Below are 20,508 nucleotides of genomic sequence, written 5' to 3' on the forward strand. Positions count from 1 at the left end.
ACAGCGGGGTGAATAATGTCCTCCATGACACAGCCCTCCCCCTCTCTCTCTAGGAAACAGTGCAGAGGAAAAAGAAAATGGCCCATGTTCTGATATCAAAGCCAAAAGCAAAAGGCAGGAATCAGTGTCTTAATGCTGCCACCTAGTGGCCAATAGTTGTACCATAAAATCATTTTAACAGAATATTTTGCTGGTTCAAATGGGACTGCCTTGTTCACTAATGTTAAGGATGAGGCCGAGGAGGGATAAAACCTTTAAGGCTCATGCCAAGACCAATAACCTATAGAATTTATGTGATACTATTAAATTACTGTATCGAATCTGATATTTTTTATGTCAAATGTTCACAAAAACATACACAGTGGTGTTGTCCTGAACTCCTGGGGAATGTTCTTTTAAGAACTGAGTGGTACTGACATGAGTCTTTACCACATTATAACAAAGTGCATGCCCCCCCTGCTGAAGCTGCATAATCTGCCATTAATGCGGGAGAAAAGCAGTCTCCAAATGTAAATCTGACTTTCTCTCTCCTTTTCCTTCTTTGTGTTTGTCAGTATGACCGAGGGCCTGGGCCAGCTGACTGATGGGGTATGCGGTCTGGATGACTTCACACACAGTCATGTCTACAACGTGTGGCCAGGATATGACTATGTGGGTTGGACCAATGAGAGCTTCCCCAGTGGATATGTTGAAATCATGTTTGAGTTTGACCGCACGCGAAACTTCACCACCATGAAGGTGAGGGTCCTGGTAACATAACCTAATGATAACATTCCCCCTCTCTCGCACGCTCTCTCTCTCTGGGCACAGCAGCACTAAAACACTCCATGTGTGTCTGTCTATGTCCAGGTCCACTGCAACAACATGTTTTCACGGCACGTCAAGGCCTTCCGCCAGGTGGTGTGCCACTTCCGCTCTGAATCAGACTGGGAGGCCACGCCCCTCTCCTTCAGCCCCGTGGTGGACGAGAAGAACCCCAGCGCTCGCTTCGTCACCGTCAACCTGGCCAATCACATGGCCAGTGCCATCAAGTGCCAGTTTTACTTTGCTGATGCTTGGATGATGTTCAGCGAGATCACCTTCCAGTCAGGTAGACAACTGTGCATAGCGCCCCCTTGGATGTATTTTTGAGACTGTCAAACAGGCCCCACAGTGCAAAACATCAAATTCTGTATTTTTTGTGATTGTGCAGTTTAAATTTCAGCAATATTTGGAAGTAGCACTTAAATTTAAAGTATTTTAGCTGCTATTTCTTGCAAAATCATAGTGGCCATGTGGTCCACATAAACTCAAAAGTGTCACTTAAAACCTGTGTGGAACAAAACTTTAATTAACTTCATTAATAACACCTGTATTTACCTGCTGTTCATGTCAAATTGGCTAATATGAAAAAGGTATGTTGCTGAGGATTGATTTAAGTGAGGACTCAACTGACAAAAAATGTGGACAAAACATGTACTTTGTCAGTGAGCCCGTGGTAAGAAAATTCCATTAAACCTATACATCAAAAAGTCAGTAAAAGATAAAAATGAAATAAGATAAAATTATAAATTATATTATAGATACAGTGTAGATGTGAAAACAATGTAGACTTAATCATCAACTTATGTGCTTATTCCACTCTTTTGTCAGGTCTAAACAGTCCTCACTTCATTCAGCCCTTGGCGGTTTTGCACAGTGCACCTTGAAGTGCTGAGTGAATTTATAAACTTCATCCTCTTCACATGACATTTTAGTGACATCTGGTGGTGGGAAATAGCAACTGCAGGTTATTGGGACTGCACGTTTGTTCATGCTGTTAACATTGATAATGATGATAAACACAAAAAGTAAAACTGGTGAGTTTTTATGTAGAATTTATATTGCGATGAAAGTTGGAGGGTTGCTTCAAACCTATACATATCCAGGGATGGAAAATGTTCTGAAATATTGTACTCAAGTACACGTAATGTTTCTTAAATACATTAAGTATAAATGGAAAATGTCTCATTTATTAAAATGGAGGTATACCCAGAGTAAAAGTCGCACAAGGTTTTTTTTTTTTTTTTTTTTTTTTTTTTAACACAAGGTTACATGCAAAACTCCCCTGTAAATCTAAAAGGACAAGAAGACAGAGTTCAAACTAAAATTTGTCTATCTTGAAAATAACAAGTGCATAAACAAGTAAAGCCATACTATTTTTACTACCTCAAATATCTTTGAATTACATGTTTCTGTTGCTTATAGACAGCCTACAGAGTTGCTCTTTGTGATGGATATGGTTTAAAATGTGGTGATCACATCACCTCAGGTGCTCATCACCTTAGCAAAAACTGAAACTAAAAATATTCAAAAAAAGTACAAGTACACAAAAACATTACTCAAATAAATTAATGCAATTAAACGTGATACTTCCAGCACCAACGAAACTCTGTAATCCAAAATCTGCTGCCAGTTCCTGCTGAGAACTTTTGTCCTCTGCTCTTTCAGATACAGCCATGTACAACACAACACTGGCCCCACCCAAGACTGGACCTCCAACTAGCACACAACCAGGTCAGTAAGCCCCCTACCCCAACCGACAACACACGCACACACACACACACACACACACACACACACACACACACACACACACACACACACACACACACACACACACACACACACACACACACACACACACACACAGGACAAACTCACAGCCAGCTTCAACACTTTTTCATCCAATCAAAAGGCGCCTCTCCCTATCCCCTCCCCAGGGGATGACCCCACCCACAAAGTAGACGACAGCAACACCCGAATTCTGATTGGTTGTTTAGTGGCCATCATCTTCATCCTCGTGGCCATCATTGTCATCATCCTGTGGAGGCAGGTGTGGCAGAAGATGCTGGAGAAGGTGAGTTGCATCACTGATTAAAGAAGCTGTAATTTCCACTGAAAATTCCTGGTTTCTCCTGTCGGAGGTGGTCAGATGTGTTCCTTCACCCCCGCATCCTTTATTCTAGGCCTCTCGCCGGATGCTGGATGATGAACTAACTGCTAGTCTGTCAATACAGAGCGAGACGTTTGCCTACAACCATAACAACCAGTCGACTGCCACCAGCGAACTGGAGTCTAGCTCCACCTACGAGCGCATCTTCCCCCTCGGCCCAGACTACCAGGAGCCCTCACGACTCATATGCAAGCTGCCTGAGTTTGCACAGAGCACCGAAGAGCCTGGTGGGTGGACACGCACATCCATTTAAATAGACACACTGTGGAAGGGAACTAAATACATTTACTCAGGTGCCATACTTCGGTACAGTTTTGAGTATCCAACTTTTACTAAAAAAAGGATTTGAAGTCAACCAATGCACATGCACAAACACACCCAGACACAAACTCACTTTCCAGCTCACGCATTGCTTGTCAAGATTCCCAATTATGAGCTCCCATATTGTGTTGCAGCTTCTACCAGCACAACAGCTTCAAAATCTACCACGGCTACTGCAGTCCAAGACGGCGTCCCTCACTACGCAGAAGCGGACATTGTTAACCTGCAAGGTGTGACTGGAAGCAACACATATGCCATACCAGCAGTAACGATGGACCTGTTGTCAGGGAAGGACGTTGCTGTGGAGGAGTTCCCACGGAAACTTCTAACGTTTAAGGAGAAGCTGGGAGAGGGCCAGTTTGGAGAGGTCTGCACCTTTCACCTGTTGCGAACAGCTTACGATACCTCTCCTCATGCATAGAAAACATGCAGCTAATGTAAAATCAGTGACCACAGAGATCACAGATCATTTTTTGAATTAAGCATGGATGTTAAAGTCAACTCTCCTCTCCTCTCAGGTGCACCTGTGTGAGGCCGAGGGAATGCAGGAGTTCATGAAAAAGGAGTTTTCATTTGATGTTGGCGAGAACCAGCCAGTTCTAGTGGCTGTCAAAATGCTCCGTTCAGACGCCAACAAAAATGCAAGGTATTACCTGATCAACACCAAAATGCATTATTTATAACCTGCACCTGATATTTAGATCTGTCTTCTCGTAAGTATAGGGGAACTCACTCGTTCATGTTTTGTGTTCGTAGGAATGACTTCCTGAAAGAGATAAAAATCATGTCTCGCCTGAAGGACCCCAACATCATCCGTCTGCTTGCCGTGTGTATCTATAGCGACCCACTCTGTATGATCACAGAATACATGGAGAACGGAGACCTTAACCAGTTTCTGTCCCGCCACGAACCTGAGGGACAGCTTGCCTTGCTCAGCAATGCGCCTACTGTCAGGTAAAGAGTGAATGGATGAGAAAGTGAGTGTGTAGACATGCCTGCTTGTGTGCATATATCCTCCAATTTTTTTCTTTTTCTAACACCTTATGCTCTCTTTCCTCCTTCCTCTGCAGCTACAATAATCTGTGCTACATGGCCACTCAGATAGCATCTGGGATGAAGTACCTCTCCTCGCTAAACTTTGTCCATCGAGACTTGGCCACACGGAACTGCCTGGTTGGCAAGAACTACACGATAAAGATAGCTGACTTTGGCATGAGCAGGAACCTGTACAGCGGTGATTACTACCGCATCCAGGGCAGAGCTGTGCTGCCTATACGCTGGATGTCATGGGAGAGCATCCTGCTGGTGAGGACCCCTACTGGGAAAACTGAGAATCATTTTTCTTTCATCATGACATGACGAGGAGCCCATCAATGGCTGCATGACCTCATTCATTTTCAAAGCTATCCCTTAAACACGTCATCTCAGAAAATGATATATTCCACCAGTCTCAGTGGTTCTCACATGTGCAGCAGGTTAATCTAGGCCTGGATTACTTGTGACGGCTGACTGGAATTAGTTGTTACTCCCATTTTATCAGGTCAACCAGTGATTTACTACCAAGGTGTGTTTGAAATCAAAACAAAGAACTTTGTGGCTGATGATATTCACTGAATTGTATGAGGACGAATTTTGAAAAAGACTGCGGTCATGCAATAATAATTTGATGTTTTCTTGACAAGCATCAAGTAAATGTATATGCAGCTAATGCAGAAAATGGTGTACATAATATTTATGCCATCCCTTTCACTCCAGGGCAAGTTCACCACAGCCAGTGATGTGTGGGCCTTTGGGGTCACCCTGTGGGAGACACTTACCTTCTGCAAGGAGCAGCCCTACTCACAGCTCACTGATGAGCAGGTGATAGAGAATACAGGGGAGTTCTTCAGGGACCAGAAAAGACAGGTAAGTACTGTGTGTTGCACACATACACACCACAGAAAACTTCATTTTAACAAGTAATTTAGTCTCATAGTGTCTAAATCCCACTTGTTTGCAATGCAGTGTCACTTTTTTATGGGTTTTTCCTGGGAACAAGTCGAAATATGGTGAAATAAGGCAGAATAAGGCAGTTCAGTGCACTAATATCAGGTAAATGACACTTGATTCAAGAAAAGTCTGGAAACAGTTTGATTAGCACTGGAAACAAGTGGGGTCATCTCATCCCTCTGGCAGATTTTTTTCTCTTGTTTTAAGAAAAACAAAGTTTTAACACTGAATATGAGACTAACTGACTTGTTAAGATGGAGATATTCTGCAGCGTATTCAGTTCATTCATGTATACACTGAATCCTGTGCTTTGTCTCTGCAGATCTACCTGCCTCAGCCTGTGCTGTGTCCAGACTCACTCTATAAGATCATGCTGAGCTGCTGGAGGAGGAACACAAAGGAGCGGCCATCCTTCCAGGAAATACACCAAGCCCTCCTGGAAAGCCAGGCTTAAGCCAAGGCAGTGTTTAGGACAGTGATTCCCAGTCCTCTCACCTCTAACATTAATGTTGCATGACATAGTATAGACCATGTTTCAAATGCAATCCAGGTTTAAGCTATCTTGGTTCAGCAGAGGCAGGGTGAGACCCACCCGTGGGCTCCAAGCTATGATTTGGGAAACACTGTTTCATGGACTAACTTACACACCACAAAGAAGGACAAACAGAGACAACTGATGTGTGCCAATTTGTGTTTGGTTAGCCCGATCCCATTGGCTAATACATCTGAAAGACATACAGGTAATCTAACAAATATACATGCTCAAAAATCTATTCTGTTTATGAAAATACACAAAAATGCAACCCATCAACACTACACACTCTTGCGCGCGCACACACACACACACACACACACACTAACGATCACAAACCCTTGGTCCGGGACCCTTGGTTGTATTGTATGTTGAAGAAGCCAAAATCAAATGTAGCAAGTAACATTTGTCACTTTTTGAAATGTTTTTTTTTTTTTTTTTTCATTTAGAAAATGAATTTAGAATTCCCATGTTACATTGTATGAAGTATTGATAACAATGTTATTGCAATATTTTTTTTGAATTGAAGAACTTTCTTGTGTTTCCTTTTGGAAGACTGCTTGAATGTACAAGAAGAAAGAGCAAACCATCACTGTTACATTTATTTCAAACAGGTTTTTCATCTCAGTCTCTTAGACAATCGCCAAACTATACCAAATAACTCTGTGTACATTTTTATATTATCTCCCCTGCAGTTTTCTTACAGTGATATTTGACCATCAGTGTAAATGACTGTGTATTTTCAGTAGATATTTCTAAATCTCTAATATCAATATTTTGTATTAATATTTATATGTCAATATTTGTTTGTTCTGTTTCTGTTTTGTTGATATATTTGTGTATTAATAAGCTCTTTAAGGTGAGCTTCTTTAGGCATTCGGAGCATTATACTTCACGTAATGCAATAGGTTAATTTTTATGGTCATATTTTGGATCTTTACACACCAAAGAAAATGCTTCAGAAGTGCCTTTTTTTTCTACTGCACACTGTCTCTGCCTGCCATTGAATACAATGTAAAATCAGGAATGTCAGGAATCAGGAATTTCAAGATGTTTATCAAGACAGAGGGCTGCTTTTAGCTATGTGGATGGAGGGATCAGCTGTATGTGTGTGTCGGATGCTTGTTGGAAAGAACTTTCTCTGTTTTTTTGTGGATGGAAAAACGTCTTATAATTTCTCTTTGTTGAAAGAGAGAGGTAAACACAACTGAAATCAGGAATGGAGATAAAAAGGGAATATGCAACCTAAATTGTGTGTATGTATGGAGTAATCGTTACAGTGTTGTGGAGTGCTTACACAGTAGTTTATATGAGTTGGTGACATCTATTGATCTAATACAAGCAGTGACTTACCAGCTGGCTCGTGACAGCTTTCTTTCGTAATTAATGTATGCGCGATTTTTTTTTATTGGCCTTTTCCCCAGGCTGGCATAATAATATGCATGCTGTGTTTGAATTTCTATTTGCTCTAACTAGATATTGGTGTTCAAACCATTAGAAATAAGTTCAGCTGTATTGAGAGGCTCAGTCCTCTTATCAGTGACTTGTCCCTGTGTGACTTATCCAAGCAAGTCTTTTGTAGTTGGCAGCCATGCATTTGAAATTTTGTCACGTTGAAGTCAGTGCCGTTACTGTCTTGCAATTTGTGGAATTCCTTTGCCTACTATTTAAATTCTCCTTTTCTTTCTTTACTTTGCTTTGTTATCCATGCAAAATATCTGTACATATAAGTTAAATATGAAAGGTGGTTGGGGAAATAAATTTGTGTATTTTAAACTGTCAATAGATATGAGACATGCAATGATTTTGATCAGACAACCCTGTCATACATGCTTTATAACTACTTAGAAATGAATTGGTGGCAGATGTACAGTTGTAAAAATGTTATTGCACCCTCACAAATTCATGAATTGTTTAGTTTTATTAAATCTTTGTACCCAAATGATTGTTTTTTCAGAAAGTGTTTTCTTTTAAAACTATTGTCTTTGGCTTAGCTATGGCCACTGATGTGTTTTTATACTGTGTGGGTTGTCCTTGGAGCTGAGCTGACTCTAGTCGTAATAGTATTGGCTAAGGGCTGCTGCAGCAGCCAATCAAAACCTTCCTCCCTAGATGTAAATTGTCATTAACGTGAAAACCTTCCATCAGGAGAGACTAATTGGCCTGGATATTTTTCCCTGGAATGGCGAAGCCATGACTTACTTGACTTAAGCCTACATTCGCTCTCCACAGCCATAACCAAGTTTTCTAACCTTAATCATAACTAACAAACCAAAATGACCACTGAAATGACTTCACCATCCTTGGAAAAAAAACTGACATACTGGATGTGTATACCCCTTATGCTGACCAGGAAGACCCGCCCCTACTGTCTCTGATCGGCCAACCCTAACCCAACTTTATCCAACCTAATGAACAAAGACAGCAATCACTAACCAATCAGAGGCAGGTAGGTTGGGTCTGCATATATCTATCTATATCCACATCTATATCTATGTACACACACACACATACATATATTTTTTTGAATGAAGATCAAACTATCACAGCAAAATGTTTTCTCAAAATGTTATTAGTTATGTAATTAATATCATCTGAAAAAAATATTTAGGAAAGTTACAGTTAATTTGCATATTTTCTAAAACAAACATATACGCTTTTATTTAACACAAATTGCAGCTTTTATCCCAAAATGCAATCCACATTAGGACTCACCCAATATAAAAATAACTAATAAACCCAAAGTCCAGTTCCAGCTCCAACACGTTCATTTTATTCGTCTTTCAATACAGAAGTACATAGAGAGCTTGGCCTCAGTATGTCAGCTATGACCCACTGTCATAATAAAGGCTGGATAAATGTAATTCAAATTTAGATTTTTCAGTGTGTTAATAATGTAAAATGAATGGTGTTTACACAGAACGTCAGTGTCTGTCTCCTTCAAAAGGACTGACAGGGTGTGTGTTGAATACAGACTGACACTGAGGCCTCTAGCAGCTAGGATTAGGCTGTATGATTCATGCAGATGTAATCTCCAGCGCAGTAACACAGTGCAGGCTGAGTGTGCCTGTCCCTGCAGTGACATTGGACTGGCTCTGTGTGAGCGTCTCCTCGCAGAAGACTTCAGTCTGCAGCTCTGTCCGGCCCGCAGGAGCCTCCGTCAGGCTGTGGCCGCTTGCTCTGACCTCCTGACCCCTCACCCCACAGGAACGCGTGCAGTTAGAAAGCATCATAGATTATAGATTATCTATCATAGATATAATAGATTTCCCTGATGGATATTGTTTTAAGCTTGTGTTCAGGTCATTAGTTTTGTTTTGTTTTCTGACTGTGAGCCTGTAAAGTCCACATTCAAATACCCAACTGATCAATAATATATAACAAGGTAACAAGTATTTCCTACTGGAGCCAGAGCAGGTAAGGCATCCATAATCATTACTTCCAGGATGTTACCATTAACTAATTTACTGGGCAAAGAACAAAATACTTAACAGAACTACCATTTTTTTTATAAATAAAAATTCACATAAATCCTTTGAAAAAAAAATGCCATGTTCTGTTTTGCGTTGCCAGCTATCTATGCTTCATGATGTGAACCATCTGCATCTGTGGCTGTGGTGACACCTGCAGTTACAACCAGTTGGACCACCTCTGTCTCAGTGCAGGCATCATGCCAAACCCACACACCCTCTCTCCATGTAGCGTGCTGCTTTTAGGTGTTGCCATGCAGCAGGACATTTTTCATACACAGTGTATCTACACATTTTAACATTGTTTATCTCAGACATTTGTTTCCATGCCTCCTTTACACAGTTCACATTTCTGTCATGTCTTTTTTTGCAGCAAAGTCATCACCACGTTAGCCACTGGGGAGGGAGTTTTGATGCAGAAGGACGGCATCACCCCTGATGGAATGCAGGAAATATTCACCACCAGCTTGTTTGGTCACTTCCTGCTAGTGAGTCACTGTTACTTTGGGTAGCGAAATCTGATTCTATCTCCTGGTGTTACATGCACACACACACACATCGTACACATTTTTTATGAGTTCTGCAGGAAAAAAGTTGTTCATGTCGGCTGCTTATCCTTGAATAAATGTAGGGGATACTGGATCTGCTCGTCACTTAGCAACAACGCTCATTAAAAATTAATGCCCTGATTTCTATGACTGCACTGTGCTCTCCCAGCCAGAGGTCACTGCTGACAGCTTACTTTAGATTCCCCTCTAGTATCCTGCTTACCTCGGGTGTTTGCAAATGTCTGCTGACTTCTAGCACGGCATCGTCATACAGAAACCTGCGTCAGTTCTAAACAGGAAGAGTCCTGCTGAAACTTTCCAGAATTACTCTATTCAGCTCCATCCCTCTATTCACACTGTTTAGTGGCAGCACAGACTCAAACTATCAGTGCCACTTAGAGGGGAGGTAGACCACTTTAATCAAAGTCCCATTATGTCACACACATTTGGAGAGCTGGGGTAAAAATACCAGTCAAAAAAATTTTAAGATCTTTTCAGAACACCTAAATCAAGGGCCTTTTGCCAGGACAGGATTTTTAAAACCAATTATATAGCATTTAGACATGTTTTCAGATCCTACAGATTTAGGTGATTTGCTGCCTATTGAGTGGCAGTGATGTTACTCTGTGTTGTGGGAGCTGGAGCCACTTCTGTGGCGGGCAGACTGAACCTCCGGGCGATCTGAACGTCCTCCAGTAACGCTCAGCACTCACAGCTCAGCGTTCAGCCTTGAAAACCTGCAGCACCAGAGACACCCAGCCCACACAGCTCCTCTGAAGAGGCCATGCAAAAATATGTGTTGAAAAATAAGGTTGCACTTCAACAGTGGGATTCACAGTGATATGAGCCAAATAAACAGGTGAAATGTCAGTATTTTGTCTTCCTTGACACGGAAATTTGGGATTTGCTAACTTTTAATTTTTTTAATCTGTAAAAAATATATTTATATTTTCCCTTATTTGTGCTGGGACTGTGCTTTGCAGGGTTTCTATCAAACACATGTTTTGTGACCTGCGGCATCCTGACCTCCTTCCCAGCTTTTCTCTGGATCATAAAAGTGCCTGTCTTTAGGCACTCTTCACACTGACAAACACCAGTTTTACCAGTTAGTTTGGTTTGTGACCAGAACTTGTGTATGCTCCTGGGTGTAAGAAATGTTTTAAAAGTGACTATTATTTGAGCGCATCTTTCTTTCATCATCACAGATCAGGATGTTCACTAACACTTTCACCTTGACACCACCCTGGCAGGTAAAATATTCCCAACACACACTTCAGCCTAACAGCACAGACTCTCTCATGAATGCGCGTCTTCCTTGTAGTTCTGACTCTTCACACAAAAGCCAAAGTCACTGGACCCTCGAGCCAAGTAGAGAGAAACAAGTCTGTTTTGGTCATATACATCCAATCACCAGCTCGCTATTGTTAAAACTAAAATCGCCAAAGGCAAACCCACTTGCGCTTGTTTTGCTGACTTTCAAAAGGCGTTTGACTGGATGAACAGACATTTTTGTTTGCTTTTAAACTCTTGAAAGTGGGGGTGGATGGTAGTTTCTATAAAGCAGTTCAGACATAGCTGCCTAGCTGCTTGTGTTGATATCAATGATATGTTTACTGACTGGTTTGATACACCTTTTGGAGTAAAACAAGGTGATATACCTTCTCCTACGCTATTTGCATTATTGTGAATGACTTAGCAAAACACATCAAGGAAGCTGACTTAGGCTTGGATGATATTAAATTGGATATTTTACTATATACAGATGATATAATTTTACTGGATGAGTCTGAGTCGTATCTACAGAATATCTTACATTGTAGTTAGTACATGGTGTTATAAATGGAAATTGGAAACAAAATGGAGCAAAACACAAATAATTCATTGAGAAAGAAAGGCATGGAATGCAGGAATACAGGAATATTCTGTGTTGTAATGTTAACTCCATAAAAAATAAGCTTTTACTGATATTTTAAGAAAAAAATGGGTATATAATGTTGTCTCAAAGCCCAAATGAAGTATGAATGTGTATATCAAACAGAATTTTGGCCCTGAATTATGTTACATCTCATTTATCCAGAAGCCAAAGATCTTTGTTTGCGCGGTTGAGAGTTGGCATTGTTCCTCTGGCCACTGAGGTTGGACGAGTTAAAAATATTCCAGAGCAACACAGACTGTGTGATCTGGGTGAAGCGGAGCCAGTCCCATTTTGTTTTGCACTGTGATGACCCATGAGAGTTATTCTACCATGAGGTCACTTGACAAAACCCTGAAATATTGTGGTGTTCAGATGAGCACAAACTGGAATGGTTGTTTCATTTTGATCTGTTTTAAGTTTGGTGACTTTATCTCAAAAGTCTGGAGAGGAAGACAAGATTGTTTGTATGCACTTTAATTTGCATCTATACATAGTAAGCTTCTGTTGGTGATTTAAAGAGTGATGTCCTACTTGATAATGGTCTGATGATCAGATGAATGCTTTATTTTAATGCTTTATTTCTGCTGTCTGACAATGTAAAGGATGTGCCCTGCTCCTGGCTTCTTTGCATTCATGGTGTCTTGTAAGCCCATGCAGACTGGGCATATAACTGCATGCAAAACACAATAGTAAAGTACCATTTATTCATATAGAACATGTAAGCCTGGATTTACAGCATGAAGACACGAGCTCACATGGTTCAATACATGCTGCAGCGACAACTCTGTCAGATATTTACTTTTCTTTCGCTGGTTTTGTCTGTATGAGGACATTTAAATGATGTGAGTTTCGCTAAAGGGAACTCAAGCAGTTTTCCTTGGGGCGGCTGATGCACTGTCACGGTTGAGAGAGCACCGCGTATTATCATGTCATTCTGCTTTCACCCGCAGCAATCACTAAAGCACGAATTACACAGGAGAGAAAAATACAGCTTTGCCATAAACAGAATCAGCTAACGATGGTGACAGGCCAGCAAATGTCCAACCTACTCCTCCCTCAAGGGACTACACCCACTTTTGTTGTTTATAGTTCCATGATCCTCGCAGCGACATCCAGAGCAGTCCGACAGGAGGCTATCTGTGTCCCCCAGAAAGTTGATGTAAGTTGCGTGAGTGAGCCAGTCTCCGTCTACCTGCGGGGCCGGCGGACGCGCAGCTGGACAGCGGCAGGTCCCCAGCTGAGGATGAGGGGCGCAGACGCAGCAGCTGTCCCCGGGCGGCGCTGCCTCTCCCTCGGTCTCGCACTGCTCCTCGGCTCCGCTCAGTTTCGGGTTGCAGAAAGCCCACACCATGCCGCAGAAATAGACGAAAAACGTCCCCATGACCATGACCATGAGCGCATAGGATTCTATCATGGCTTTGGTGACTGGAGATGTCATCTTGGATGTGCGGGAAAAAAAACAAAACAAAACAAAACACTGGGTTGATGGAGGTGTTGCCAAATCCGTGTCAGGGTGTCAGGACAGCGCTGGTCCAGTCAGTGCGCTGTGGTGCCGCTGGCCCATTTACTGTTGGGCTGTAATAAAGCAGTAGCAGCCTATGCAATGTGGATGTTAATGTAAATACTGTTTATAAATACAAGCATGCATGCAAATATTAAAGGGCATTAGGCTACACAGATCAAATTTCAAATTCGTTTCAATGTCTCTTGCTTTCTTACTTCGGCTAGTATGTATTACATTCTACATTTGAAACTTACCACTGTCCACTGAATCACTCCACCTCATCTGGTGCTTATCTCTATGACAGCAAAAATACATAAATAAATAATACATGTACTTGTTCTTTTAGATGATTATTTCCACAAGAGTGAAGTCGTTAGAGCTACTCCAAACAGATAGGCCTACTCTTCACATTCAGAAACCAAACTAGCCTACTTCATGTCAGAAAAACATGAACAAGGGCATTAAAAATAGACGCCCATTTGATTTTCCTGTCGGTAGCCTATGTTTCCTTCATTAATATGGGAGGATAATGTAGCGTAACTTACTTTTCTCGGTTATGGGTAGCCAGAGAAATTACTATTTCAATGTAAGACAATCGGAAAAAATAAATTTACTTAATTAATTTTGCGGCCACCCCCTCCATATTTAATGATTCTAACCCAGTGAGAAGATGGCTCTTTGGGTGGTTATAGGCTATCCTCTTTGTAGCCTGTTGTATCACAGATGAAAGAGCCCTATTAGGTTTAGGTTTATTTTTTGTACAGATAATTTGGTAGAGTTTATTATTATTATTTTTTTTTAAGACAGAATGGATGCAAGCCCCAGCTCAAGGATGTGTAGCTTGCTGCCCAGAGTGAAGAGATGACCTAACTTTTGAAATGTATGACCGTGAGCATGAGGAACCTGCCCAGCACTGGTCTAAAGAAATAAAATCAATAGGTAATTTATTAATCACTCTATTTCTGTGTTTTTTCTTCTTCTCATGTGAAATATTTGGCCCATATGACTTCTGTGCCACACACCTGTTGCCTGTAGAGGTCTACATGTGTGTGATGGAGGCACACCATGCAGGAGACAAAGGGAGTGTTGTGTTCACTTTGGTTAAATACTACAATGCTCTGCACAAAAGTCTGCAGTGTGTCTGCAGAGATTTCCAGCGGATCTCTGCGTGTAGCTGCAAAACAAAACAAGAGCAGAGAAATGCATGGGCACCCACGCTGCCCTCACTACAGAAGCTAACAAACACTATTGACACCGACTGGAATCATGGGTAGTGTAGTTGTTCTGCAGTCTGGGCTCATAGCTTTTCATTATCAAAGAACTACACGCCCCACCCCGCGCCAACGCCGAGGCCCCGGATGTCTATCGCGCCGGAAGAGAAGAAGGTCCTTTTCCCAGCCATCTTGTGGCTTCATCCAGCGAAGTGTTCGCACCAAGCCTCGTAGAATCGGAGGAAAATCCTGCTGAAGGGGCGCCATCATGCCCGGAAAAATGAAAGAAGGTTTCGGCTGCACCATAGCCAACCGGTTCGACCAATTATCTGACGACGAGTCGGATCCGTTTGAGCTGTTGAAGCAGGCCGAGATCAAGAAGAAGGAGGCTCCTGCTCCTGGTGCCGCCAAGACTGCAGCCCAGGCTGCTAAGCAACAGAAAAAGGAGTCCCAGAAAGACAGAAAGAACCCCCTTGCTGACAAGAAGGAGGAGACCCAGGCACCTGTTCCTCTCAAGAAAGATGGTAAAAATTTTAGTTTTGCATTTCATGTCATTATCTGTGGTGTAGCTGCAGCTAGGGGATTGTAAGCTAGCAAGCTAAGTGTCTTGCTCACTAGCTAGCTAACGGTGCTTCATAAGCCCCCGTGACATGAGGTCCACGCGAGTCCCTTTGTGCGTCTGTCCGGGCTGTCACCTTCAACAATGGCGCTTTTCCCCCCCTGTACAAACCAGCAGCACGACGGAAGGCGTGAAGCTTCCACTGTACGGGGCACGCCGTGATAAACAGCGTGCAGGCCGACTTGTTTTGGCCTGTTCCCCGGCCTTGTCAAACAGGCTGAACCCCATCAAGCCCGGCCACCTAAATGTTGGCCAACCATTTTTTTTTTTTTTTTTTTTTTTTTTAATTTCCCCCAGCCGGTTAAAACTGCTAAATCGTGATGGTCGACGACCTCTTGACTCTGCTCAGAATTTACTCGGTGCAGGTGGCTGTCAGCGAGGCTCAACTATTGCTTAATTGTAAACTTTGACAGGTTAGATGAGGTTTGGCACGGGGGGACAACGTGATCCCATAATCGGCGAAGCCACAAAAAACGACGATTAGTTTAATACTACTCGATTATTGTAATTTAACGGAACTTGAAAGCTTATTTTCTGTTGGCTTTTGTCAGTAGGCACCAGGCATGGCACGCAGTCCTGTTCCTCATCGTGATAAACCTCGTGGCGGGGGTGTGGGGCGTCCTAATCTACAGCCTCCAGACCGCCACTTAACCCGAGCTGCACAATACATGGCCCTGTCAACCTGTCTGAGAGGATTTTGTTCATACTAGCAGTTTGATTGTTTGGGATTATACATACTAAATCCTGAAAACGTATTTTTAGTCTACTTTTGTCAGGTGTGGTTAAATACTTCCGATTGCTAATGGTAGAATGAAGTCAGGAAATGATCTCCAGATACTAAGTAGTTGGCCATTATCAGCATGTCACTGTCTTGGTGGACTCGTATCTGGTTGCTTGAGAGAAGATGAGACAGGTGCACCCACTCTCCTGCACTCAGCTGCTGTAGCAGAGTGGAGGGTGTCTATTTTGGTAGCTGGTGATTGGAGCAGTGGGTGGGACTAATGTCAGACTTGACCAGTCCTGGGCAACCATGTGCCGTGGAGAGAGTGTGCAGGTTTTCTTTCCAACCAAAGATCACACCACATGATTTCATTGATCAGCAATCTCTCAGCGAGAGGAGGAATTAATTGGCTAAGTTACCCTGCATGCTGCCAGTCCTCCATGGCACATGTAAGCCCATCAATGGATGTGACACTGGGCATAATAAAAAAAAATGTAAAAAGTTGATTAGCTGAGGGACTTTGATAATACAGCTACCTGTAAGATCATTTAAATTACATTTTTAATGATACAATGAATCAGTTGAATTGTTCAGTTTCTCCTCTGGCTCACAGCAGTGGTTTTTGATCTGGTGATTGTATTGTTCCTCTAATCCTTTTGTGGTCATCCACAGGTGCTGGTATGAGGAGAATGGGTCGGAGGCCTGAGGGTGACAGCTCCAGGCCCCAGGGCGGCCAGGGAGAGGGGCGCCCACCCACAGACAGGCGGCCTCCAGCGGACAGGCGGCCCCCTCGCCGCTTTGAGAGGCCTGCTGGAGAAGGTGGTGAGAAGACAGGAGAATTCTCAGTGGAGAAGTGAGTTCAACTGTGGATCAGTAGAGATTTTAATTGACCAGGATCCTTGTGTAGTAGAGATTCAGTCTGTTGTACCTTGAGGGTGATTGAGTTGGGGTTTCCCCTCTGTTCCATAGGCCTGTTGGTGATAGGCCAATGAGAGGACGAGGTGGGGGCCGGGGTGGCCGTGGAGGCCGAGGACGCGGCATGGGTCGCAGTGACGGCTTTGACTCACGGGGAAAACGTGAATTTGATAGGCACAGTGGCAGTGACCGATCGTAAGTGCTTTTCTTTGACAGTCAATTTACACCGAATCCGAAAAACATTCATATGTGTTTGCATGAATTTCTGTTGTCAGTCTCCTGGCTAAAGCAAATGTTGTTTCAGCAGCCTGAAAGCTGAGGAAAAGCGTGGAGGAAGTGGATCTCACAACTGGGGCACTGTCAAGGATGAACTGAAGTAAGCAGTCGTAGGCAGATATGCAACATGATGGGGGTGGAGGAGTTACCTGAGACCTGGAGTAAATTTTGCTCAGTGCTTAGATTTCTTCTCAGGAGGAAGTATATCTTTTGGAGAATGCCTGTTAACTTTTAAGCAGTTCACCAAGGGACTAATTGTCGTTTCCTTTCCATAGTGAGCTTGACCAATCAAACGTAACTGAGGAGAATCCTGAGGGAGAGGAGCATCCGCCTGCTGACTCTGAGAACAAGTAAGTTATGTGGTGACTTGATAAGGAATATAACGATTGCTGGAAATATTTGAGTTAGTGCTCAGAAGTTTCAAAGGCTTTGTCTTGGCAATATTAAATGCAAAATAATTACTTTTCATTTTAGAAATTATTGATGATGATGATTGATGATGAAAATAAGAGACTTGGGTTTTCAGTGTCTTTCATTGTGTGTTGCAGGGAGAATGAGGTAGAGGAAGTCAAGGAGGAAGGCCCTAAGGAGATGACTCTGGATGAATGGAAAGCCATGCAGTGCAAGGAGCGGGCCAAGGTGGAGTTCAATATCCGCAAGGCCAATGAGGGAGCTGAGTGGAACAAAGGATATGTGCTGCACAAGTCCAAAACGGACGATGTGAGTTAACCACATGGTCCTGCTCTTCATGCATGTTTTCAAATTTTTACATTTTTAGTTAATTATCGTAAATTAGTTTTGATTGAAATGGGGCAAATTGTCCCAATGGGGAAAAAATGTACCAAGGTAAGCCTGTAGAAAATTTATTAAACAAAAGGCCCACAATACACATACATTAGAAAATGTATATGTATTCAGTATCACAGAAAGTCCCACCACTCTATTGATAATTATTTTCAATAATTCTGGGAGGCTTGCCTTTTTTTAGTGCTTAGAACTGGTGGCAGTTTTCTGCAAAAGACACGGAGGTTAGTCTGGAGTCAGTACTATTGGAACAAGAGATGGAGGTTTTGTGCAAAGCAGGGGATTAAAGTATTGATAGGGTGTGTATCTATGTTCTTTTTAATTGAATTGTGGTTTGTTTAAAAATAAATGCCAACAGCAGCATTTGGTATAAGTGCAAACACAATATTCAAGTTCTACTTTGATTCAGTAAACTGAGGTTATGTTTCTGTTCTGTCTTTTTCTACAACACAGGACAAGAAAGGTGCTCTGATCGATACTGAGGGGGATGAGGCATCCAAGGTACATGCTGTAAGTGACCTTCATATGATACATTAACTCGAAGTTTTAATGTGAAGTAGCACAAACCAAAGCTCTTTTAAACCAATGAGGAAATAATATGTTGCCTTTTTTCTTGATTCAGGAGGATGAGCACCACTTCCGGAAGCCAGCCAATGACATTACGTCCCAGCTGGAGATCAACTTTGGAGACTTGGGCCGTCCAGGTCGTGGCCGCGGGGGACCCCGTGGTGGCAGGGGGGGTCGTGGTCGGGGCGAGGGCCGTGAGGGACCCCCTGCTAGGGTGCCACGCGGAGGAAGGACTGAGAAGGTAACCATCATGTCATGACAGAAGCATAACACAAGTGCAAGACCCTGTTAATAGCTTATGATGATACATTGTTATCATTGTTAGCACTTGTTTGTCTGAAGTGTAAAACAAGCAAATTTTTGCTTCACTGTACTTGAACTCCATGATATGACCTTGCCCTGAATATTAATAAGTAATTGGTCAGCTAACCTGTTGAAATTAGTCTTAATAATATAAACTCTTGGGTCCTTAGAACATCAAATTTGCACTTAGGCTAATTCTAATTTATTTTCTTCATTTTCTTGACATGACTTAACTCCATAAATAGTCTAACCCCTACTTGGCGTTGTTTTGTGTCCAGTCTGGTGTGTCGGTGCCCAATGTGGATGACCCCGAGGCCTTCCCAGCCCTGGCTTGAGCCCCGGCCGCTGTCCCTCAGGCCCACAGGAGCCCCATAAGCACCTCCACTACGAGGCTTGCATGTTCCTGGATCCTTCAGCAGATTGAATTGATGGAGAAGACTGTCATTATCTATGACACTCAACTTGAGAACTGAATTTTACCCATTTAAGAAAAAAAAGATGGAAAAAAAAAAAACAGAAATTAACAAAAAAATACAAAAAAAGAAAAGGACTTCTTGCTACTCTGGAGCAACTTTATTGGTAGAGGTTTTGTACTTAGAAACAAAGTAGCAGGGATGTTTTCATACAGTATTTTTTTCAGAGGTTATGCATTGTCCATGGATACATTTTTGTAATTGCTGCTTGAAAATATGCATTTCCAAATATAAGAAGAGTATCGTTTAGCTTGGGGTGTCCCGTTGCTTGCTTGACTGCTTCAAAACGGGCGCTGTGGGGCTCCAGCCCAAGCTCATAAGCTCTGCCACACCAGGTGTTTCTTACCAAGTTACTGCTTCACTCAATGCGTTTTAAAGGACTTTTCTTTAGAACTGCGGTATTGTTTTATATTTTATAAAGGAGGGTCTATTCTTCTATGATCTTAGGCCTGTAAATCTAGACTATTTTCATAAAAAATCTCTGGCAGACAACTTGATGATGCAGATAGGACATCCCTTGATCTTTGATCAAGTGATGATTTGAATGCATCCATTGAATTGCGCCTCATCTGTATTAAGGGTGTTTGTATTGACATGTTGCTAAGGAGGAACACAAGGTGATTACTTTTCTAATTTCACATGGGTCTTGCTACATTTGTCAAGTGGATCACCATGCAAGTGAAAGTTTCCTCTTGTGTTCTCATGTACTTGCCTTGAGGTGCTATTCATTGTCTAATGTCTCTTCCTCTTGCCCATTCCATCTGCTCTGATCACTGGCCATGTACAAGTCAAACGATGCCTTAGTGTTTATTTTAATTGAAGGTGAGACGTGGAGAGCAGGTGTTTTTTACACAGTTTGGATGTGGCTGTAGTCCTCTGGATTCCCTCAGACTACTGTTGACACACTCCGCTCAAGCATCCTGAGACATGTAAAGTCAGCCCAGCTTCAGTTTGCTCTTTAGCCTCCACAGTGGCACCGCTGCATAATCACTCTGAAAGAAATACAGTTGTTCATCATATGGAACGGCTCAGTGCTCTACAAATGTGTGAAATCTAGCCCTGCTATTAGAGACCTCTGTCGGTAAATAAAGGTGGTCGTTTAATTTTTTGCATTGTCACTTTTTTAAATTCTGTTTGGTACAAACAATGTGAGTCACATAAGTACAATATATGGGTTCATTTGGATTTGACTGCCACTTGGAATCACATTTGCCCACACACATCTGTTATCACTATCCCTTGTGCTGTTACGGCGAGCACCTGTGTGAAGTGAAAATGTTATTTCATTAGGTTTATGATGATGCTGAATCATGTTTTTGTTGTTTAAGAATGTGGCCTACAACACATGACAAAGCCTAATTGCTTT

General features: G+C 42.3%; 2 protein-coding genes across 4 annotated transcripts in view; both read left to right on the top strand.

Moving 5' to 3' along the window:
* Positions 1-7,758, top strand: part of LOC115357505 (discoidin domain-containing receptor 2-like) — a 33,113-nt gene extending 25,355 nt beyond the window's left edge. The window contains exons 7-17 of the mRNA XM_030048980.1: positions 555-738; positions 850-1,090; positions 2,470-2,535; positions 2,742-2,878; positions 2,988-3,201; positions 3,430-3,662; positions 3,814-3,941; positions 4,052-4,249; positions 4,366-4,600; positions 5,051-5,200; positions 5,607-7,758. Coding sequence (XP_029904840.1) covers positions 555-738; positions 850-1,090; positions 2,470-2,535; positions 2,742-2,878; positions 2,988-3,201; positions 3,430-3,662; positions 3,814-3,941; positions 4,052-4,249; positions 4,366-4,600; positions 5,051-5,200; positions 5,607-5,738 — 1,918 coding nt within the window. The 3' untranslated portion in view covers positions 5,739-7,758. The remainder of the gene's footprint in view (positions 1-554; positions 739-849; positions 1,091-2,469; positions 2,536-2,741; positions 2,879-2,987; positions 3,202-3,429; positions 3,663-3,813; positions 3,942-4,051; positions 4,250-4,365; positions 4,601-5,050; positions 5,201-5,606) is intronic.
* A 6,860-nt stretch (positions 7,759-14,618) lies between these two features.
* Positions 14,619-20,245, top strand: serbp1a (SERPINE1 mRNA binding protein 1a). Of its 3 annotated transcripts, none has more exons than XM_030048979.1 (9): positions 14,619-14,988; positions 16,477-16,657; positions 16,774-16,914; positions 17,024-17,095; positions 17,271-17,345; positions 17,544-17,715; positions 18,253-18,300; positions 18,422-18,607; positions 18,948-20,245. In XM_030048979.1, the coding sequence occupies exons 1-9, from the start codon at positions 14,733-14,735 to the stop codon at positions 19,002-19,004; spliced, it is 1,188 nt and encodes a 395-aa protein (XP_029904839.1). In that variant the 5' UTR covers positions 14,619-14,732; the 3' UTR covers positions 19,005-20,245. The 3 variants fall into 3 exon arrangements, with proteins under 3 accessions (XP_029904839.1, XP_029904837.1, XP_029904838.1); XM_030048977.1 differs by having other exon boundaries at positions 14,620-14,988; positions 18,253-18,309; XM_030048978.1 differs by having other exon boundaries at positions 14,620-14,988; positions 17,027-17,095; positions 18,253-18,309.
* Positions 20,246-20,508: the final 263 nt, after the last annotated feature.

Source organism: Myripristis murdjan, chromosome 4 (assembly GCF_902150065.1).
Source record: "Myripristis murdjan chromosome 4, fMyrMur1.1, whole genome shotgun sequence".
Classification (NCBI taxonomy): Eukaryota; Metazoa; Chordata; class Actinopteri; order Holocentriformes; family Holocentridae; genus Myripristis; species Myripristis murdjan.